At 46.4% G+C, this 21,704-nt stretch overlaps 1 protein-coding gene across 1 annotated transcript in view; it reads left to right on the plus strand.

Moving 5' to 3' along the window:
- Positions 1–21,704, plus strand: part of LOC307230211 (cadherin-4-like) — a gene marked incomplete at both ends in the record, with an annotated part of 226,456 nt that overhangs the window by 140,905 nt on the left and 63,847 nt on the right. The window contains one exon of the mRNA XM_080000445.1: positions 19,095–19,321. Within this exon, the coding sequence (XP_079856571.1) occupies positions 19,095–19,321 (227 nt within the window). The remainder of the gene's footprint in view (positions 1–19,094; positions 19,322–21,704) is intronic.

The following is a 21,704-nucleotide window of genomic DNA, read 5'->3' on the forward strand; positions in this document are numbered from 1 at the left end:
CGTCCTCAGGAAAACTATGTTTTTGGAACTGGAAATTAAGCTTTTGGAAAAACGCCTTCCAGGGTGGGGATTTTTCCGTTGTTGGCCGTGTCTCCCTTCAAAGTTCAAAAGTCCCTCCGACTTTAGGAATTGTGTATTATGAATATTATGAGCACGCCGCTCAAGAAGAAGCTCAGCACACGTGCTCCTAATGTTCTTCTGTGGTGTTTGGCATCAAGTTCTGTGAGATATTATCGCACCCTACTGGCCTGGGATGCATTTTTGATTGTTCTTGCGTTCTCGTGTGGACAGAGGTTTTTTATCTTTTAAACGGAGGGTTGGCGTTTTCAGAAAAATCTGTATACGTGCGGAGAGAGAGAGAAGGGAGAGAGGGAGTTTACGTCAGCCGAAGCCGCCCTGTTTACTCTCTGCTTCTCGCTTCCAGCAGGAGGGAAACAGAGTTTGAGGAGCTGACACAACAAGTCAGATGAGAAGACGAGGGGGAGAGAGAGAGAGATGGATAGAGTGGGAGGAAGATGGAGAGAGAGAGAGAGAGAGAGAGAGAGAGAGAGAGAGAGAGAGAGAGAGAGAGAGAGAGAGAGACAGGCCTGACAGCTCTCCACTGAGGAGCTGCTGCTGCTGCTGCTGCTGCTGCTGCTGCTGCTGCTGCTGCTGCTGCTGCTGCTGCTGCTGCTGCTGCTGCTGCTGCTGCTGCTGCTGCTGCTGCTGCTGCTGCTGCTGCTGCTCCTGCTCGGGGCTTTTCTCTGATGCTGCAGCAGTTGCCCGGCACTGACCTTTCCTCACCCGCTGTGATGACCCTCTTCCCCCACCGTACCACCGCCCTCCCACCCTCTCTGGCCCCCCCAGGGTCGTCTTGCGTGCGTGCTAGATTGTATTGCATTTTGTTTTTTTAAAAGGCATGTGAAGAAGAAGGAGAAGAGGCCATTCTGGCTTGACAGATGGCCTGTGTTGTCCGTGAGACTTGTCACTGTGTGTGTGTGTGTGTGTGTGTGTGTGTGTGTGTGTGTGTGTGTGTGTGTGTGTGTGTGTGTGTGTGTGTGTGTGCGTGCGTGCGTGCGTGTGTGTGTGTGTTTGTGTGTGTGTGTTTGTTTTACTATATTTGTGAGGACCGCTTTCTGAATTGACCATTTTTTGGTTGAGAAGGGCACCAGCTACATGGGTCCTCACTTTCCAATTGTATTTCCTTGGACATCACTTTGAAACCAGTACAAAACTGTGTGTGTGTGTGTGTGTGTGTGTGTGTGTGTGTGTGTGTGTGTGTGTGTGTGTGTGCTGTGTGTGTGTGTGTGTGTTGTGTGTGTGTGTGTGTGTGTGTGTGTGTGTGTGTCTGCGTGCACGTCCGCGCGCGTGCACGTCCGCGTGCGTGTTATTATACTTGTGAGGACCGGTCTCTGAATTGACTTTTTTTTGTTGTTTAGAAGTGCACCAGGAACATGGGTCCTCACTTACCAGGTGTATTTCCTCGGACCTTACTTTGATGCCAGTACAAAACTGTGTGTACAGAGTGTGTGTGTGTGTGTGTGTGTGTGTGTGTGTGTGTGTGGGGGTATTTTTTGATTGAGAAGTGCAGTTTTTGAGATGGGTTAATCTATTTTCCTGATATCAAAATTGTACACCTTTTCCTGCCCGTGCTTCCTCTCTCTCTGTCACTCTCTCTGTCTCTCTCTCTCTCACTTTTTTCTTTCTCTGCCTGTCAGGCTCTCAATTCATCTCCCTCTCTTTGCCTCTCTCTCTCTCTCTCTCTCTCTCTCTCTCTCTCTCTCTCTCTCTCTCTCTCTCTCCCTCTCTGCCTCCTGGGCTATATTTGAGAGGGGAAGGCTTGAAAAAAGATGAGCAAACATGAGGCCTGTCTGCTGCAGAATTCATATCCTCCCTGCCCCTTCCATCTCTCCCTCCATCGCTCCCTCCCGTCGTTCCTTTTCCCCTCCACCTGCATCATCCCTCCACTCAGGATTACAACCAAATGAGAAATACATTGTTTCCCCCATTCACCACAAGTCAAACAGTGATGCAGCTAATCTGTCTGGCTGCTGTCTGTTGGGGGAGCGACAGAGATTAGGGCCCTGTTGGCAGAGATGGAATCACAGCTTTAAAAATATGGAATGAAAATGTCACCGTCATCTTTAATGACAGTCTGCCTGACATTTTGCTGTAGCGAGCTTTCTTCGCAGGGAAATACTTGTGGCAAATTTTCATTGTAATTTTTTTTCTTTCCCTCCCTTCCCCAATTTGCTGGATGAAGGAGCCCTGCCGCTCCGTAGAATTCCTAGCACGTCATTTATCTCCAGGCCATTTCGTTTTGTCAGAAATATTGAATCCATTGCATGGCAATGAAGACCATCTTACTTTTCAGCAGTTTTTAGAGATTTGAACAGACCTGAAAGTTTTCAGTAGAAATGCATTCCAGTAGATTGCAAAGTGCAAACAAGACGGATGCCGTGGTTCCAGGAATGTAATAGGCTACACACCACGTGGCAGCGTGGCACCCACGGGGGCATGGAAAAAAAAAAAGGAGAATAAACGGGGTCTTCGACTCAGAGAAAGCCTTATTATGTTGAAGCGCATCTTGCAAAGTTGGATTTTTGTCATCTCTTAGCATCTGGCAGCCTAGCAAATTCCTCCCCCCTTGTCTATGTGCAGAAATTTGCTTAGCCCCCCAAACAGTAACCGTGCCAGCGCAGCAATTGTGCCTAATGGGTTTTACTGCTCCATTATTGCTGAACACACAAATAGTTACAAAGACTTTTTTTTCCTGTACACAGCATCGAGGGTAAGTTCAGTTTCATAAGTGGAGGCTGAGCGCGACACATTATTTTCCTGGATAAACGCCATTTTATATGAGTTGGTTCCGGCTGCGCTGTCCGATAGGAAGTGAATTTTTTAGCAAATTAAGACAATCTGTTTGCCTAGTTGTGTGTTACATTGGCTATTCATAGCCACGCCCGAATCCTCTATATGTTGTCGGTGTTCCTCAATCTTTGGGGAAAAGTGCCTTGTCTTAAAACAAAAAAAAAAAAAAAAAAAAAAAAAGTTTAAAAAGGGACCATAACACAGTGAAGTGGATGGTGTAGAATTCTGCTGAAACTGCTATTTTATAGTTTGTTTTTTTCATTGCACCTGTCCTCTTTTTCCCCCTCCATTTGAAAAGCAAAGTGACCTCAACCGGAGACTAGTGGTTCTTTTGGGATCCTTCCAAAACGATGCAGTGAGAATTATCACCGAAGAACATGCACACCGCCGCTGTATGCCGCAGCAGACAAGCATGAGTCCCCCAACGTAGACCTCAGCGCTAGGAGCCAGACCGCACTCCACCTCAGTAAATACATCAACGGATGGGTACAATAGAGATTCCCGCAGCCTGTCCACCGGCACGGCTCGTGGTTTGGTGGAGGCAGCCGTGCGCTTCCTCCTCTCGGCGATATCAGTTTTGCAGGAATAACAGAAACAACAGAAAAAAAAGAAACTTTTCTCACTTGGTGTTTCCATACTGACACCATATTACAGTGTCACATAGACTTTTGCCCCCGCATCCAACTCCATAGCGCTGATTGGTTAAATAGCTGCCGGCTGAGTTTGCCAATCATACAATCGGCAACACTGTCTCGAGACGCAGCAGCGTTTTTCCCTCTGCCGTTCTTGGGTTGGGGGGGGGTTTTCTTTCTCTTGGGTGTTTTTTGACAGTGGCGGTGGCGGCACAGGGAGCGCCGCTGAGCTGAGCGGTGCTGACAGAGCCAAAAGGCTCCCACACTCTCCCGCTACTGCCGGGTTTTGAAGGAACGTCTGGGCTAGATGTGGTGCCATCTCGTTGCCCCTGAGGGAACGGCTGCCACCATCCGTCATGGTGCGGAGGATGTCCTCATCTACCTCCGTCAGCCCTCTCGCCGTAGGCAGGGCAGACGCATGCATTCATGGCAGACGGCTCCGAGTCCAAGCATATGCTACAGGTTGGCACCGTCTGAGGCTCCGGCAGCCAAGAAGGGCCCAATTAAATTTTCTTTTCTTTTCTTTTTTTTTTTCCAAAAAGGGACGAGTTCATATTTTCCAAACCGTCACGCCCGACTCTGACATGACGCTGGCGTGATAATGACTTGGGTCTGGATATAACATGCATGATGTCAAAGTCATTGAGTTTTTGCCATTATAATCTCCCTATGCCTGAGACGCAGCTAACTCTGACAGTGATTTCTTGGATTAAAGATATCTATTAGAATGAAATTTTAACTATTACTGGGTAGTCTGTGTCCGTGTAATGTATTTTTACCTTGCAACACTGTCAACCAGGCGGTGGCATTAGTCATGAATATAGTGTATATAGTATATATAGTATGTATAGTTAATATAGTGTATATAGTGAATATAGTGTATATAGTATATATAGTATATATAGTTCATATAGTGTATATAGGGTGAAGCGCGATGCAATGCTTGACGATGAGATGGTCAGAGAGCTGGTCCGAACTAAAATTGGTCCCTGTCAGGAATATAAATAAAATAAAATGATTCATACCATTATGTTCTTAAAGTAAAGCACCATGCTAAACGTTATCTGTTATCTGTTATCTGCTATCCTGTTATCTGTTATTTGCAATGATAAATACTTATTGATGTCGAATAATATTTCCCTTGTTTTTTAAAAAAGAGAGAAATGATGGCAAACATTCACAAGATGACCTTTAAATTAGGGCTTTTATTATATGAGGGATAAGTTTATCTTTTATGTGTAGTTACAGCTTCACCCACAGTATTAATGTTAATGGTCAATTTTCATTGTGGAAACTTAATTTTTACTGAGATATTCCCATAAAGCAAGTTAGACATTCATATCCACATGTTGTTGTTGAGGGCAAGATGTGAATTTATTTGAGTTTCCTGTGCCGGAGGACAAGAATAAATAAGTAATAAGTCATTATGCTCATATTCAAACGCTGTATTATAATTGGTATAGTGAACCACATTTCATGGATGGTATTATATCGTAAATTCAGTTCAGTGCATCATCTCAGGGGGCTGAGGAGGAGGCATTTAGGTGCGCTGCAGTCTTTCAGTCGGGGACTCGGGGGTCACCGGCCAAAACGATCAGCAATAGTATTAACCATATGAATCGGGCGAGGGAAGAACGTGGCACCCTCGCGCTGCCGGTGCCGCGGCAGGGGCTCCTGGTCGGCTCTCGGGCCCCGTGGGCCGATCCCTCGCTGCGAGTTAGACAGTTACGAAACCTTCCTGCCTCGAATCGGACCAGTCAGTGCGATTCGGCCGATCCGGGCTGTGCCTCCACGGGTTTGGAAGCCGCGCTGCCATCTTGGGCCGTGGCTTAACCACGCCCCCTGGTCCCCCCGCAAGAGGGTGTATGGTGTACGGCTGATCCCGAGAGGCAAAAAGGAAGGCAATTAGGCCGAGTCACCTTATATTTGCGATAACATGTATACCTACACCTGATAACCTCAACGCCCTGATCCCTTTCATAGATTAATGACTAGCTTTTCTAGCTAAATAGAGGTTGTTTTTTTTTATCATAAGGTCACGAGGGATATATTATCAGTTAATGAGGAATACCAAAATATCTGCTCTGAAAGGCGAGGAGAGAGAAGCAAACAGAGAGACACGTGCATTTGACCTTTCAGGAGTGTTTTCTCTGTCCTGCGGCGACTTGTCCGTGCCAGATAAGAGTAATGGTTTCGCTGGCGCCGCCCGCTAGGGGAGCTCTGGGTGGTGGGTGGGGTTGGTGGGACAATGTGTTATTCACCACCCAGCCAAATGTGAACGATTACAAAAAGTAGATGAAATTGGGTTTCAAAATCGTGGAAAAAAAATAGGCAGTACCCTCTGTTTTGAGACGCTGGCTCTGGTTTCAAACCCGCCGAGCGCCTTTCCGCCCATGCTGTTTGGGGTTTCTTCCAGGTGCTCCGATTTTCTCCCACCATAAGGACAGGCACGTGAGGGTTTGACGCTCCTGCCTTTGCCCTCGACCAAGGCCTCGGCTCTACGGCTCGGCTCCACCGTGCTGCGGCCTCCCACCGCTCTGAAACAGTAATACGATGGCTTAAATGCAGAGGACAAATTTCTCCATTGGCACCAATGAAGTGACTCTTCTTCTCGCCGTCCTTAGTTCCTCTTCCTGGTTCTCATGCGCAAAAGCGCGCCAGCTGGTTTGGGAGTGTTCAAATCTCAATTAAACAGTCCAACAGAATCTCTCTCTGATATTTGAGGTGAAAAATCGGCGTAAGCGCACCGTCGATGCGCACAAATCAAGAAGCAATGATCCTCGTTAAGGCACCAAAGCTCACACTCCGGGCCTTGATGCGCCCCGGCCTATGCGGCGTCCGGATGAACATGGAACCCCCCCCCTGCGAGCCTGATTAGGCCGGCCCGCGTTCCATCAACGGGACGACCTTTGCGGCCCCCGGATGGGAACTTCCGGACGACCAAAGGGAATCGGAGGGAACGATTCCTCCGACGTCAATCCGTCAAGCGTTTGTCGGGCGTCGCCCCTTCCCCTTCCCCGCCCCTCCCCCATTTTTAGGGATTCACAGGAGGAGAAATTGAGACATCACCACCGCCGTCACGCAGCGCCGTCCATCCTGTCCGGGGAAGAAGAGAGCGGGAAGAAAGGGGGGGGGGGGACTGAAATCCAATAGGGCAATTACTGATAGTTGTACCCCGGTTGCACCGCTGACTCTGTGAGATGGCCTTGATCTCCTGCGAGGCGGAATACAGATGAGTCGTCCCTCAGACTAATGGCCGGCGCCGTCCTATCGGTTGCTCCCGGGGGGGGACGCGGAGTCGAGCGAGGGGATTAGAGAGAAATGGATGAGAGTGAGGCTAATGAAGGGGATCAGTCTTAAGTCTAATCACTGGCTTTAGAAGACGCTGTCGGGGCCCCGGCAGGGAAGTGGGAGGCGACGAGAGGAGAGGGCGATCCTCCGTGGAGACCCGAGGGCCGGACGCCGGACGCGGGGTTGATCCTCGAAGCCGACGTCCCCGTCCGCTGTTTTATTTATTTATTTATTTGTATGTTTTGCTATTCCGGCGCTCTTCTTCTTTTAAGCCACAAAAACCTTTTAAACAGGCAGATTTATCAGTGTTTTCCTCTTCCATTTGGCACCGGCCCTAGGTTGGCTTCAACGAGTCTTTGTCAGGCATAATAGATATTTCTGTTTCTCTCTAAGTGTACATTTGTAATGCTAATTAGGGCAATTGGAGGGAATCACATCAAGATGCTGAGCAGAGCATCTAAACAATCGCTGGGGAGCGATGCAGCGTATTTTATGCTAATAACGAGAGAAGAAGGGGAAAAAAGAGGGGGGGGGGGGGCGAGTGTGCAAGCGGATGTTGTGAGAATAAGAGAGTATAAGAGTCAGAGAGTATGTGTGGGAGAGAGGTATGAAGTCAGCAAATAAAACGGGGGGAGAAAAATGAAAAGCTGATTATGCCACGCGTGAGTGTGCAATTTCCCTCTGGGAGGAAGAGGAAGAAGCGGAGGAAGAGGCCTGTTTTTAGTCTTTTAATGTTTATCACGGCCGGTCTCTGGGGTAATCAACACGGACTAAAAATAGCCCCGGCGAGCGGCGCTGCGGTCATAAATGGAGCGCTGCCATAAAAAGCCGGACTCATTAACGCACCCACTCCGGCACCCTTGAACAGCGCGAGTCGCATTACGAAACTATCACCGAAAATTGAAGCCTGGCTTGCGTAACTCGGTGCCGGAATTAGTGTGAAAAAGTTTCTTGCATTAATGAGTTTTCATGACAGATTCCTTAAAAAAATGATAGATATATATATAAATATAATAATTTATATATATATATATATTTCTTTTTTTTTATATGTATTTATATGTTGTTATAAATATATATATATATATATATATATATATATATATATATATATATATACTGTATATATATATTTCTGTGATGAAGCGCAAGTCCTTCTCTGCTGGAGCTCAATGGAAGCCTTAGAGCCAAGGTCTGGCAAGTCGGAATCAGAGGAAAGGAATATCGGAAAAAAAACCCACACAGTTGATATGTTTGTCCATCCCGCTACGCACCATACATCGTGTTACGGCAGGGAGAGCTGCCCGCCTTGACAGGGGAATTCTCTTTGCGTTATCCACCGCCGACTTCGCTGCGCACCTTTTTCCATGGAGCTTCCACTGACTGGGATGCCAGACGTGGCAGATTGTGTGAAATGAATGGCTGCACAGAGGGTTCCATGACACATGCTCTAGATTTTCCCAGAGTGGCGCGGAGAACTGCTGATCCCTACAGCTCAGAGTACACCTCCACAACACACTGTGAATTATTGAAACTCTATTAAGGCCACAAATGTAATTGTCAAAGGGCTGACGTTATAGGGAAAAAACTAAAACTGAGTGTATAATGTATGATAGGCTACATTACATTGTACATATCATGTTCAATGTACCGATCATACATTATACACTCATTATACACTCATTGGCACCCCAAACTGCAGACCCAGTATCCCAGGAGTAGACACATTATTAACTTAATTAATTGTGACTTCATAGACCGTTCTAGTTGCTCTAATCAACACCCCTCCACCTGCTTGGTGAGAATATTCACATTTCTAATGATACTTTCTCACATATTTCTTGTCCATAAATATCTCATCTAATTGTTGTCCGGATGATGGTCTTGTCGAGATTGGACTAGCATCTAGTAATTTGCAATTATTTCATTGGGCATCAGTGTTGTTCATCAACCCTGGGCAAATTTGGTCACGTCCCTTATTTGTTAAGCGAAAATATGACCACATTCCTGCCCTATTTCAGCCACTGATGATCCTTTCTATCCCATCTGAGTCGCATTGTGGGGGAGTAATTGTTTGTTTGCCAAAGAATTCCGTCACTTTTCCTCTTCTACGCAACCTATTTCGGTGGAGTGATATCGGTTGTGGCAAAGTGAAGCTGGAGGCTGCATCTACCAGCGTCAACAGGTTCAAGGGACCGATTCCCTAAAGAACCAGAATAAACAGAGCAGGATCTCGGAAGACTGCAAAGTAGATAATGAGCGTCGGAGTGATGACGGCATGACTCGCCACAGCATGGGATGTTTCAGGCCTTCCTATCCATTTAAGTTAATTATAGACTTTGCTAATCCTTTGAGCATGTGCGGCGCTGAACAGACTTAAAGGAGCAGGTTCCGGAATCGCATTGGGGCCCTAGGTGATACTAATCCTGAGCGGAGCGCAAGCGTTTGAGGAAAAACACCGGCGCTGGGTAATCTTTCTCTCTGTGTCGACGATTCTGCGACATGGAAGACGAAGTGTTTAATAGCCAGGAAATCGAAGATGAATAGATCTGAGACGTTGGATTTGTGAAACTGGACGTTTGTTGATAGTACCGGTTGATAATAAGTAGGAAATAGCCTTGCAATAATGATGATCATGGCGTTTTTTCCTTCATTCACAAGGAATTATTCTTGACTTCTTCATTGAGTAGTGCACTTTGAAAGTGCATGGGATTAAATTGAAACGAGCAATGATCAATATATTGCGTTATATCACGGGTATTATACGATTATGGCCCTGCACAAAATGCAACAGATACTCTTTCAACTGTTCTAGTTGTACTGTTCTAGTCCTACGAAATGCAAGTTGTGGAAAGTATTAAAAAATACTGAAATCGGCGATGCCACAATTTCCCAGTGCCGCCCCTGTTAAAAAAGTTGATTTCTGCATGTCTTCTCATCTGCTGCCCACACAAAGGGTTCAGCACTGCACTTTCAATACCTTAACAATACTATTAACAATGCTTGTACACAGCTCACGATAAACACGTGACATCATACTCGGACCGGCCATCGGGAGCATCGGGACGAATCCCGGTGGGTCGTTTGCTCTGTGGGCCGCCTGAGCAGCCAATCAGCCCATTATACAAAAACAAGAGTGAGAGAGATCAGAGAGATCTGCGTCGCTGGCCCGTTGATTATGCACCAGCCATCATAATCAAAGGGAGACCGGAAAGGGGTTATACTTATACCGGGAGTCACGTTAAATCAGGCAAATGTTTTATTTTCGAACCTAATATTCATTGGAGATATAATGCTTGTGCCTTCAAATCATCAAATTGATTTAATATTGGCATGTAATTAATTATGAAATATAGTTCCACATCCTCCTACCGCAGTTTTCATCTCTCTCGCTTTCTCTCTTTTTTAAATTTAAATTTTTAACTAAACTATTTTTTATGAACTGTCTGAACCCCACCATCAACCCCCCTTTAAATGGGAGGTATCTCGCCAACACTCTCCTGCTAAGGGCTCTCTCTCTCTCTCTCTCTCTATCACACTCAAACCCACCCCCACAAAACACGCGCACTCACACACACACACACACACACACACACACAGACACACACACACAGACACACACACACACAGACACACACACACACAAACACACATCCTTGCTGATGCACAGACGTGTCAATCGTGGCTCTTTTTTTCCAAATAATAACGAGCAACTTTGGGCAGAAGAAATATCTGCTTCCATCGCATTATTTGTTCTTTCCCGAATGACGGATTCAGATTCGGGTACACCCCTGCTGGACTGGGGTCCATGCGTACCCTTCTGTGAAAGTTGATAAGGCAAAGGCCATCGGAAACACCATCTTGGCCGGCACGGAGGGACAGCCTTCTGCTGAGTACACATTCAAGAAGAGGGATCCAGGCAATCCCCATGAGTTACCAAATCCTCGGTGAAGATTGATGGCAGTACAGTGCAGGTGGATCCTCAACTACTTTTCCAGAAGTTCACAAGACCTGGCATCAGTGTTTAAATATGAGCTGCGTAGTCATCCTCCGGCGCCGCTTGACACCTCCCTGCTGCTTCGACAGCCACAGACGGCACTGTTAGCAGACGCCATCTGGGCGCTCCTCACACCTGACCTTCCGGGAGTCAGAGGCCATGTTCAGTATGTGCTGGATGGTGGAGCACTTGTTCGGTGGACCTGTGGAATCCACATGCAAGGACATCTGCAAGCCGTTTGGGGAATATGTTACAAGGAAGTATGGAAAGGCAGTTTTGTGTTCGATGGTGGGAGGTCCGGAGCAACCGTGACCATGGATGAGGATCTCCTCATCGTGTAAAAAAGCGGTGGAGTCTGCCCCCGCAACAAACACTGTTTGCTCGCTGGTGACGACACGGATCTGCTCGTCCTCCTCATCCGCCACACCCACATCAAGTCACATGACCTCTTCTTCAAACCTGAGCGGGAGAAGAGCATGAAGAATCCACATGTCTGCGCCGTCAAGGCAGCAGCTGGGTCCCAGCGTGAGCTCACATCCTCTTCATCCATGCAATGGCCGGTCATGACACCACCTCCTGCCTTTGTGGCATTGGGAAAGGCCCCTCAAGAAATTCACAACCAGCGGTCACTTCCATGAGCAAGCTACAGTGTTTGACACACGGTCAGCTTCCACAACAGATGTTGGGTCAGCAGGAGGGAGTGCTTTGCTGTTGTGCCCGTACAACGGGAAGCCCGGGGAAGGACACAAGCGCTTCTGTGAGAAGGTTATGAGCTCACCTCGAGCCGCAGTCTGCCATCTACGTCAGCAGCAGCAAAGTACCATTGTCTTCGTGTACACCACCTTTTTTTTTCTTCTTCTTTTTTTTTCTTCCTTTGAACTACTGTACCAGGTGCAGCAGTGGGAATGTAGGGCAGACGACCTCCTGCCACAAGAATGGGGATGGAAAGAGAGTGATGCGGGGCTTGTCCCTGTCCAAATCTCATGTTCACATCCATCTGTCTATCTATCTATCTATCTATCTATCTATCTATCTATCTATCTATCTATCTATCTATCTATCTATCTATCTATCTATCTATCTATCGATCTATCTATCTATCTATCTATCTATCTATCTGTCTATCTGTCGATCTGTCGTTCTGTCTGTCTGTCTGTCTGTCTGTCTGTCTGTCGTTCTGTCTGTCTGTCTGTCTGTCTGTCTGTCTGTCTGTCTGTCTGTCTGTCTATCTATCTATCTATCTATCTATCTATCTATCTATCTATCTGTCTATCTGTCGATCTGTCGTTCTGTCTGTCTGTCTGTCTGTCTGTCTGTCTGTCTGTCTATCTATCTATCCATCTATCTATCTATCTATCCATCTAGCTGTCGTCTGTCTGTCTGTCTGTCCGTCCGTACGTCCGTCCGCCTGTCTGTCTATTTATTACTTGCGCAAATATGATGAATGTACCACAGTTCATAAAAGTGTACTTTAAAGTAAACAGTCAAGTATAATTCTATAGTACATCTGTACATATTACAGTATACTCAAAAATATACTTCATAGAAGTTTTCTGTCAATCTTGATAATATATTTATATCTGTGGCAGTGTAGTATTTCATTCACTCACCCTGAGTTCGATTTTTATCGGTTTATGGAACCCAAAATGGCAGCATCAACGGTGCATGAGACTTGGCTAGTGCCTCACACTGTGATCGATTCCGTTTAGAGTTGTAGCTTTAAATGTGGGTTGTGACGGGCCATGAATCCTTCCTCTGGTTTTCCAGGTGGACCTCAGATCAGGGGGTATGTTCCTGTTACCTCTAAACGGGGTTGGCTTGGTTTGACGACACCTTTAGCGCCGCGGCGCATATGTAAGACTAGACGCAAGAGTGCCCCCTAGCTGTGGTCGGCTTCAGATCTCACACACACACACACACACACACACACACACACACACACACACACACACACACACACACACACACACACACACACACACACACACACAATATACTACACACACACACAGCACACTCCTCACAAGTTGGAGAAAAGCTCCTGGGCTGAATGGAGGTGTATTAATCACAGTGACGCTTGGCACTGCGATCTGTGACCCAGTCTTTTAATTGCATCCGCTCTGCTTTGCTTTCGCTCTCACTCTTTATCTCCCTCCTCTCTCTCGCTCTCTCTCGCTCTCCCCTCGGTTTTCCCCGAGCCTACTCCTGCTTTACCCATGAGAGGGGGCTAATGCAGAGATAAGAGGGCACACACACACACACACGCACCCACGCACGCACGCACGCACGCATGCACGCAGGCATGCACGCTGCATATGTACACACACACACACACAACAGCTCCCTCTAGAGCAAGACAGCCAAGATAGAAGCTGATGAAATTGAACAGCAGTACATAAGCGCCGGGTGTTCCGCCGCCATCTCCTGTACGGTGTCACAACTGGACCCTCTCAGGGTCCCTCGACCTGACGTGCGGCGGCAGGAGGATGGAAAGATCCGTACGCGTCCGTACTCGTACTTTCAATGTTCATTATGATTCGACGACGAGCTGAAAGTTAATTCAATGGTGCATTGAATACCTATGAGTGGAACTGTATCTACATCCTGATCCACCGCACATTCAGTTCTGCATACGGATCTGCTGGAGGAAAATCTCCTTAATCTGACAGATTTCTCCACAAGGATCCATTCCTTTCACTCTCCCATGGTGATTATGAGATTGGATTGCCTACCAGGTACTGGAGAAATGCAGATCACGTTGTATCAGTGAATGAGCTGATCGTACACACAGAGAACGCACGGTTTTTAACGCCAATCAAATACTGCAATGTCCGACCAACCCATTGTTTCTGCTTTTTGAATCGAATTAAGAAAACAACAATTCACCGTGCGTTGGGAAAGGTGCAAGGCACAATCTCAATGATTAAGGGTACAATGGTGAATGCTTTTCCTACAAGAGTGCCGAGCACATTATTTTGATTCCCTAATTGTGCACCATGGAGCCACTTAGGCCTTTGTTACACTTGCCATTGGTGTCCAGACTCCACACTTCCCTGCGGCGGTTGTCCACTGGGAACAGAAATCTGAGATTCGAATATGAGAGGAAGAAGTTGCACTTAATACTTCACCGCTGAACATTTTAAGCTTGGCTTCACATGGGAAGATACCCCTAGAGGCCACTCCCATTCGGTGGCTGCGTAATTAGCCGCTGCTTTAGCATATTAGACATTAATTTAATCCAGATTGATGGCACAATTTTTGCTGTGCCACTCAGCAAATGGTACTGTATATGTTTACAGGTTACTTTTGTATTTTGTTTTTTGTTTTTATTGGAAAGGATCCAATAGAATTTCAAATCGGTTCACACTAAAAGCAATTTTTTTTTGTGTGTCCATAAAAATAATAAAATAATTTAATGCGGAACACTCAGAGAGTGTGAAATATCACAGTATTCTTTCCAATTTTCTTCTTCCGTCGCAGCGGGATGGTGAAATAGTCGTGTTCAGGTCTGGCTCTAACTGGTGAATCTGTCTATCGTGGACTCAGCCCTGCTAAAGTACTGTTATTTGCCAATTGCGTAGGAAGCGTTGATTTTCCTGTTGACGAAATCAGTAGTGTTGCAGATAGAATGTTTACTTAACACTGCGCCACCACTGTGACAAATAGCATCCTTATAAAAGGAGTGCAATATGTTCAATCTGGGCCTATTTACTAGACTTCCCCCTAGACGCCGCTAGTCCTCTAATATATGTTCCAGCCTCACACAGGGCTTAAATATTCATTCACTGCATCTGCTGCAATTGTACAAGCAGGCCCCGTTCTACTTATTTAAAGCCAAGACTGCAATTTCTGTTGTTATTAATAACTACTACCAACTGATCATGTATGTGATTACAGTTTCAGAACAAACTGTTAAACTAGGATCTCTAAACCATTAAAACTGAATTTCATCATTCATGGAGTAGCCTTGTAGAGTGCCCTTCTCCACGAGACTGACAGTGTCGTTGATGAGGGTCATCTTAAAGGTCATCTTCTTTCTTCTCTATCTTGCCTCTTTAAGGTGGCAAATTCTGTTGTATTATGATCATTTCTGTCGCAGGTTTGACTAATTCACTGTGACGGGGGTCGACAATCTGGAGGACTTCCTTTCTTTCTCGTGTTTCACCGCAGGGACGCCGGGAACGTGAAGTAGGAGGAACTGGAAGGGGAGGAGGAGGACTCGCAAAGATAGGAGTTTAAGTGTACAAGGCAGAGTGTGGATATAGAGGGAGGGGGAGGAGGGAGGATAAGAGCAAAGTGAGGACAGCGAGATGCGGCGTCCTCCAGAGAGCAGAGGGAGGGGGAGGGGGCGGTTGACAGGAAGGCGAAGGGAAACCGCAGGTGAGGAGAGGAGGGTGCAGGCTGAGAGTGGAATGGAGAGTGAAGGGGTGGGAGTGTGTTGTAGAGCGGTTCTGCTCATCATTAGTACCTGACTTTTACATTATGAACATGTAATCTTACATGCCACAGCAGCCCACCCCCCACGCCCCCGTGGGAAACTGTCTGTAGCATCACAGGATACAGATACAAAAGTAGAGAGATGAAGTGAGTGTGTGTGCGCGCGTCTCCTTTTTTTGAGTTCCGAAATGAAGGCTCCTTTCATTAACTCAGAGGCTGAGAATGGTAAATGGACGCCAGAAATAAATGGAATGAAAATCAATAGATGTATTAAATAATAAATTGAAGAAATAAAACATTAATTAAACCAAAAATAATTAAAGTGTTGACAATGCAGGCTAAATAATAAAAGGAAATGCTATTAGGCAAAAGGCAGGGAGTATGGTATCAATAATGTGTGTGTATATACAGTATATATATGTAATGCTCTTCAATCTTGTGTGTGTGTGTGTGTGTGTGTGTGTGTGTGTGTGTGTGTGTGTGTGGGTGAGTTTCGGGAGGCTGTGTAAAGTCACGGCCGCCTGCCTTTGTTTTGTCCTGTGTGTGTCCCGCGGTACTCGCTCTGCTCGACAAGGTGTTTCTGAGGACCTGAAGGGGAGCAGCCAGGCAGAAGTACCTGGACTCCCCTCCACACTAGCATGCCAAGGAGTGCTGTGGATGGAAGGGCGCGGGGAAACACACACAGGGCGCTCAGGACACGCTCAAGAGGCAAGAGCGGGATTCTCGCAAATCTTTGAAATCGCGCAGAAGAAAACCTGACTTGGAAATTGTCGTTTTTTTATGCTTTACCCAGCGGTATAATTTGGCATTTTGGAAAAGAGAAGCCTCACTAAAAGGTGATGGATATGAATATCTTTGACTAAGTGATTATTGGGTGCATAGTTGTGGTCAGTGCAATAGCCTCAGCTGTGATAATATGGCCATTGCATTTCCTTCTTGTCCTTGGCAGGCGGTGTGGAATTTGGCCATGACCTGCACTGACAACTCCTCCAATAGGACGACTGTAGCACATTTCACAAACCATTGCTGAAAACCAAAATCTAAACTGTCGCTAAGCTTGAGCATCCAGTACCCCAATTTAGAACGGGAAACCACAGCCTGCATTTAAACATCCCATCACCCCACGTCAACCGGCAGCCAGGTGGACCTGTGGAGTGTGTTGTGCGTGCGGGTGCCCATGTAAATTTTCTTCAATCATGGACGGTGGGTGCATGTGACAACTTCAACGTTTTCCTGACCGTCAGGGCTCTATCAGCCAGAAAAAGCAAACACCCTCTCCCTGGTGTCCATTCATTGTGAAGGACGGCTCTGCTCACCGATTCCAACTCCGCCCGAGAGCGGCTTAGTTCACACCTCAGCCACCGCGGCCGTGAGCCACGGATCGGTTTTGCTCGACTTGAGGCTTTGCCTGGATCAGCCTCTCTGACTAATTGTTTGATGTTGAGTGATTCTTTTCATCTTCATGCCTCATCCATTCATTCCTCTCTTACGGCATGCTGCCACACTCGCGCACACACACTCACATACACACACTGTACTGGACGGCATTGCACAGAAGAGTAGAGTCCAACAGGTGGATGGAGGGGGGATGGAGGGAGAGCCCGCAAGCAAGCAGGCAGCAGAGCAGGTAGGGCAGGAGGGATTGGCTGCTGAAACAGGCCAGCCAAATAAGGGTGTGGAAGTGTGTGGCGCTATGGAGTTGTCTGCCGGAACTAGCACCGCAAGCTACGCATTGATGACTCCAAAAACCTTGACCTTTTTGCAGCCCAGCAGAATAGACTATTTGAAATGATTCCCTGCAAATTGAGTGTGATCAGTGAACAGCATTTTGTTTGTGAACCTTTCCACATTGTAGTGGGTGGATGGGTAAACACAACGGGGATGCTAACCACAAGCAATAGGTGCCGGCTAGCAATAGGGACCCCCCCCCACCACCAGTAACAAAGACCCGGCGGCAAACGACGCCGCCCAAAAGTGCCATGGCAACATCTAATGCTGGTTTGGTTGTCATAGCAACTGCCCCGCGTTGTCAGTTCACACGAGTCTGCCAATTCAGATCTGCCCTTCCAAGCCCCCACCTTCTTTTTCGTTTTGTTTTTTTTGCCGTTGAAATATAAACGTGCAGGCAGCGGACGAGGGCGACGCTTTGAAAACGTGTAGCTCAGTCGTACAACACTGTGAACACACACACACACACACAAGCGTCGCCTTTGGAGTGCACATACCCCTTAGCCTCGCTTCCCGAGCCTCACCACAAGAGACCTTTCCAAGTGACAACAATTAGCCCACTCGGTTCAAACTAATTGAAGTCATTTACATAATACACGCTTGTCCTCAGATGCCAATGTAATTCGGCGGTGGACGATTCCGGCAGCTCTGCTTCATCCGCCGTCTCATCCAGTGGATAAATCACCTCTCTCCCCAAAGGCGAAGTTATAATATTCACATTAAGTCTATCAATCCCAACATCCCTCCATATTCCGCAGTGTCGTATGTGAAGGAAGAGTCGGCCGGCAAAGCCCTGTTTGCCTAAGATGACGGTGCATGATCCATGTAGTCAGTTTTTTTTTTTAAATCACGTTCAAAAACAGACAAAAATAACTTGAATTTGATTGATCTGGTGAATATGTCACAGACGTACATTGTCCTTAAATTGTCGTATTAAGTAACAGTCTAGTTTTTATACTTTTGAGTATTGCCTCAACGTTTTGAGCGTCTTGTTTAATCTCGATTGTATGGGGGTGATATAGAATTCCTGGAGGTCTTGAATGGATTCTTCATCAGACTTCAGCGCTCGATCAAATGTGGGATCCGATCACAGAAGTGTGTCAATGGATCGGCCGTGAAGCAAAGTCGTTGCTCAATGGGCCCCGGTGCCGCGGGCGGCATCCGTAAAGGGGAAAAAGGAAAAGGCTCTTTTAAATTGCTTTGTCGACACTGCTCTGCTTTCTCCTCTGTTCTGCACGGTCTAATGGCATATTCATGTCATCTGTCACTCTTGTGCCTCGGTGCATCTCGCTTTCTCTCTCTCTCTATCTCTCTCTATCTACTTCATCTCAGAATGTGGAGGATGCTTGATCTTCCAAAACCCCCACAACTCCTCTGTGGGGAAATAGAAACATAGACAACCCCCCCAGCTTGCCCATATGTGTTCTACTTTCAACAAGAATCTATGCGTGTGTGTATTTGTGTGTGTGTGTGTGTGTGTGTGTGTGTGTGTGTGTGTGTGTGTGTGTGTGTGTGTGTGTGTGTGTGTGTGTGTGTGTGTGTGTGTGTGTGTGTGTGTGTGTGTGTCTGTGTGTGCGTGTGTGTGTGTGGACACTGAGATTCCTCACGGTGTCTTATATGTCTCCCACATCTTATTCAAGCATGAGGCTCCAAATGTCATTTGAGATTTTTGTCGTGTACGCCACAGCACAGCGCGGTGCGGGGGAAGTCTGATTGATAACGATAGAACATTAAACCGCGTGGCCTAATGTGCTTTTCAGATTCCAACCCCCTCACCCAACCCTCACCCCCCCCACCCCACCCCCCCACCCCCCCCACCCCCACCCTACCCCACCGGCCGGCCTAGTTCGACCAGAGACAGCGATGCGAAGGCCTTCTCCGCCCACGTCTGGTGTTGCAGCAGTTTTTAATCCGTGTTTTTTTTTTTTTTTTTGGTTTGTTTGTTTTGTCACAGATTTCAGGGCAGGCAGACAGCAAGTGGCACAAGGTGTGATGAGAGATTCCAGCAGGTTCCGCGGAAACTGGCTTATCTTAAGTCCTTGCCAGATGTGTCAAGGATTTTCCTTTACACCCTACGCTAAATCTCCCCGCCGCCTCTCCTCCTCTTTCTCATCTTTTTTATTCATTTTCTTTTTCTTTTTCTTTTGTGTCTCCTGCAGTCAAGTTTGACGACTGTCAGCACGCCAGGGAGGTGGGCTTCATCAGCAGCGACCCCAACTTCAGCGTGCGGCCTGACGGCTCGGTGTTTGCCCGGCAGGAGGTGGCCAACCTGTCGGAGCCGGTCCAGTTCATGGTGACGGCGCAGGGGCTCCGCGACGCCCACATCTGGGAGACCACGGTGAAGCTGGCGCTGGCTGGACACGCCCCTTCCATCCCTCTGACTCAGGTAAAGGGAGAGAAAGAACTTGTTCAATTATTAATGATTGTCAAATGAGTTCTTTAGCGCAAAAGGTGAAATGTCTCTCATACTAATACTAGGCAAGGCAAGTTTATTTGTGTCGCACATTTCATGCACAGCGGCAATTCAAAGTGTTTTATTTGAGGCATAATAGACGTTATATTAAAAGCAGAGAAGCATAGAAATAAAGAAAAAGACAAAAAGGCAATGAAATCACAGGTAACCAATGACAACAGGCCTACCCTCTTTCTTTCCTTCACACAGCCAAAAGCTGTGGACCGTGTTGACTGCATGTAATATAGAATCCCTCCCAGACGCCCATAAACAGCTCAAAATGTTGGACGGTGTTAACGATTTAGACACCTAACACCTTCCACATCCCCTTAAAAACCATGATCCTACCCTTAACCCTAATGTGTAATGAAAATCGAACAGGGTGATTCACTGTAAAGCAGTTGCGTTATGAGCCTTTTGTCAAAAGTAGTAATTGTTGGGGCAAGCCTGAGCTCATTCTGAGACTAGCCTGACCTGCGACTGCAGCAAAAAACTATTGTACATTGTACGGTACAAGCACTGTTACTCTTTCTTACGTCCAGATTTAAACTTGGCTACCGGACAAGGCCAAGTCATTGTGCTGTTGCTGTCTTTTTATTTCTACCGGGACTTGTTGAACGCCGTGGAGTTTAATGTTCCTTCGCCTTTCTAATCGTGACAAGAGCGCCAGGACTCGTCATAGCTGAGGCAATTCGTCGAGTCGGGATTAAAATTCTGCCCACTCCTGGCGGAGCAATAATGGATAGCGTGAAATAATTGACATTGATTGAGCTAATGTTCCACTCCGGTAGAGTCTGCAGAACCAGGTGATGTGGTGGCAGCGTGTAATTATGTTACCCACATGGCGGGAGCTGGAGAGAGTTTCAATAATTGAACAAGAAATAGTTGTGTTTGCAGTAATCAGTTTGACATTTAAAAACCAGTTACATGTTTTAAATTGATACTTTCCTCCCCGCACTCTTTTCTTCCCCCCCACTTGGCTTTCGGTCTTCTTCAGATACCACATGCCCACGTACAAATTTTGGCTCACTGATGATTACATGGTGCAAAATTGCTGCTATGCCCGATGGGGAAAGTTGTAATAAATAATTGGAATTGTTTCATTAAATGTGCTGCCACATAAATCAAAATTATGAAAATGTGCCCTGAGATGGGCCGTGACAGTGACGGGGAGGTAAGAAATGTTTTCTTGCTTAGGAAATATAAATTAATTGTTTCACCTGACCAAAGAAAAAATTTAATTCCCCTTGCTTCCCTTTGCTTTGCTCTATTTGATGTGCAATAGTCATGACGAATTCTACTCTAATTCACAGAGTACAATTCTTCATGATGGTGTGGGGGTATAGAGCAGAAATGTTGTTGCTGCTGCTGTATTCAATAGTTCAAACAATGAAAGAAATAAATATGTCACAATAAAATGAATAATATAAAACAACAAAAGTGTCTATATACAGTATATATATATATATATATATATATATATATGTGTGTGTATATATATATATGTATGAATGTTTAAACCTCTTTTGCTATCTTGGTCTTTGCTATCATGGCCAAAAAGTTTCTGACAGAATTTCAGACCTCCGGTCCCAACAAATCCTCTCCTGGACACAGAATGATTATAAGAATGAAAAATGAAGAAAAAGTCAAGGAAACTATGAACTTCAAAAACTATGATCCATAAGAATACAGTATAGCAGTTATATGGGTAGATGTATCGGAATAATAGTAAAAACTCCATAAAACCAGAAAAGGCCTTGTGAAGGAAGTGAAGCTGAGGAAATTCGCCTGAGTACCAGCGCTTTCAAGGCCGGAACACACTTCAGTTTATAATCCTGACCGGGGGCCGGCGGTCTTACCTCAGACGCAACATGGACAAAGAATGAGGGGCGGAAAATGACGTCAGCAAGACTTGAATGAGGAAGGAAAAGACAGTTGCTTCATGTCCTGCCTTTACATCTGAGTGTAAAGTCTCTTTGGCTGTGGCTGGTCATTCTGCTCAGGGGAGTATGTAGGGTGTATTTCCTGGAAAATAGAGAAAGGGTGGCGCAGCAGTGTTCCTGCAGAACATAAGACAGTATACTGTGTCCTAGGCTGTCTCCCCCTGCAGTTCCTCACCTGTATAGCAGATCTCCTCAGTGCTCTTGCGTTTAGGGTTAGGGTAGCCCAAATTTGCCTGTATGTCTTGTATGTTGTAAGTCTGTGCCGGTTACTCAAGCAGTTTAACTTTCTAGTCTTTGTGAACACAGTTTCTGGTTCAGTTTCCGATCCCAAGTGTAGTCTTATCTTGTCTTAGATCCCCTCTATGCTGATCCCA

The sequence above is a fragment of the Zeus faber genome (genome assembly GCF_960531495.2).
Source record: "Zeus faber genome assembly, chromosome: 5".
Lineage (NCBI taxonomy): Eukaryota > Metazoa > Chordata > Actinopteri > Zeiformes > Zeidae > Zeus > Zeus faber.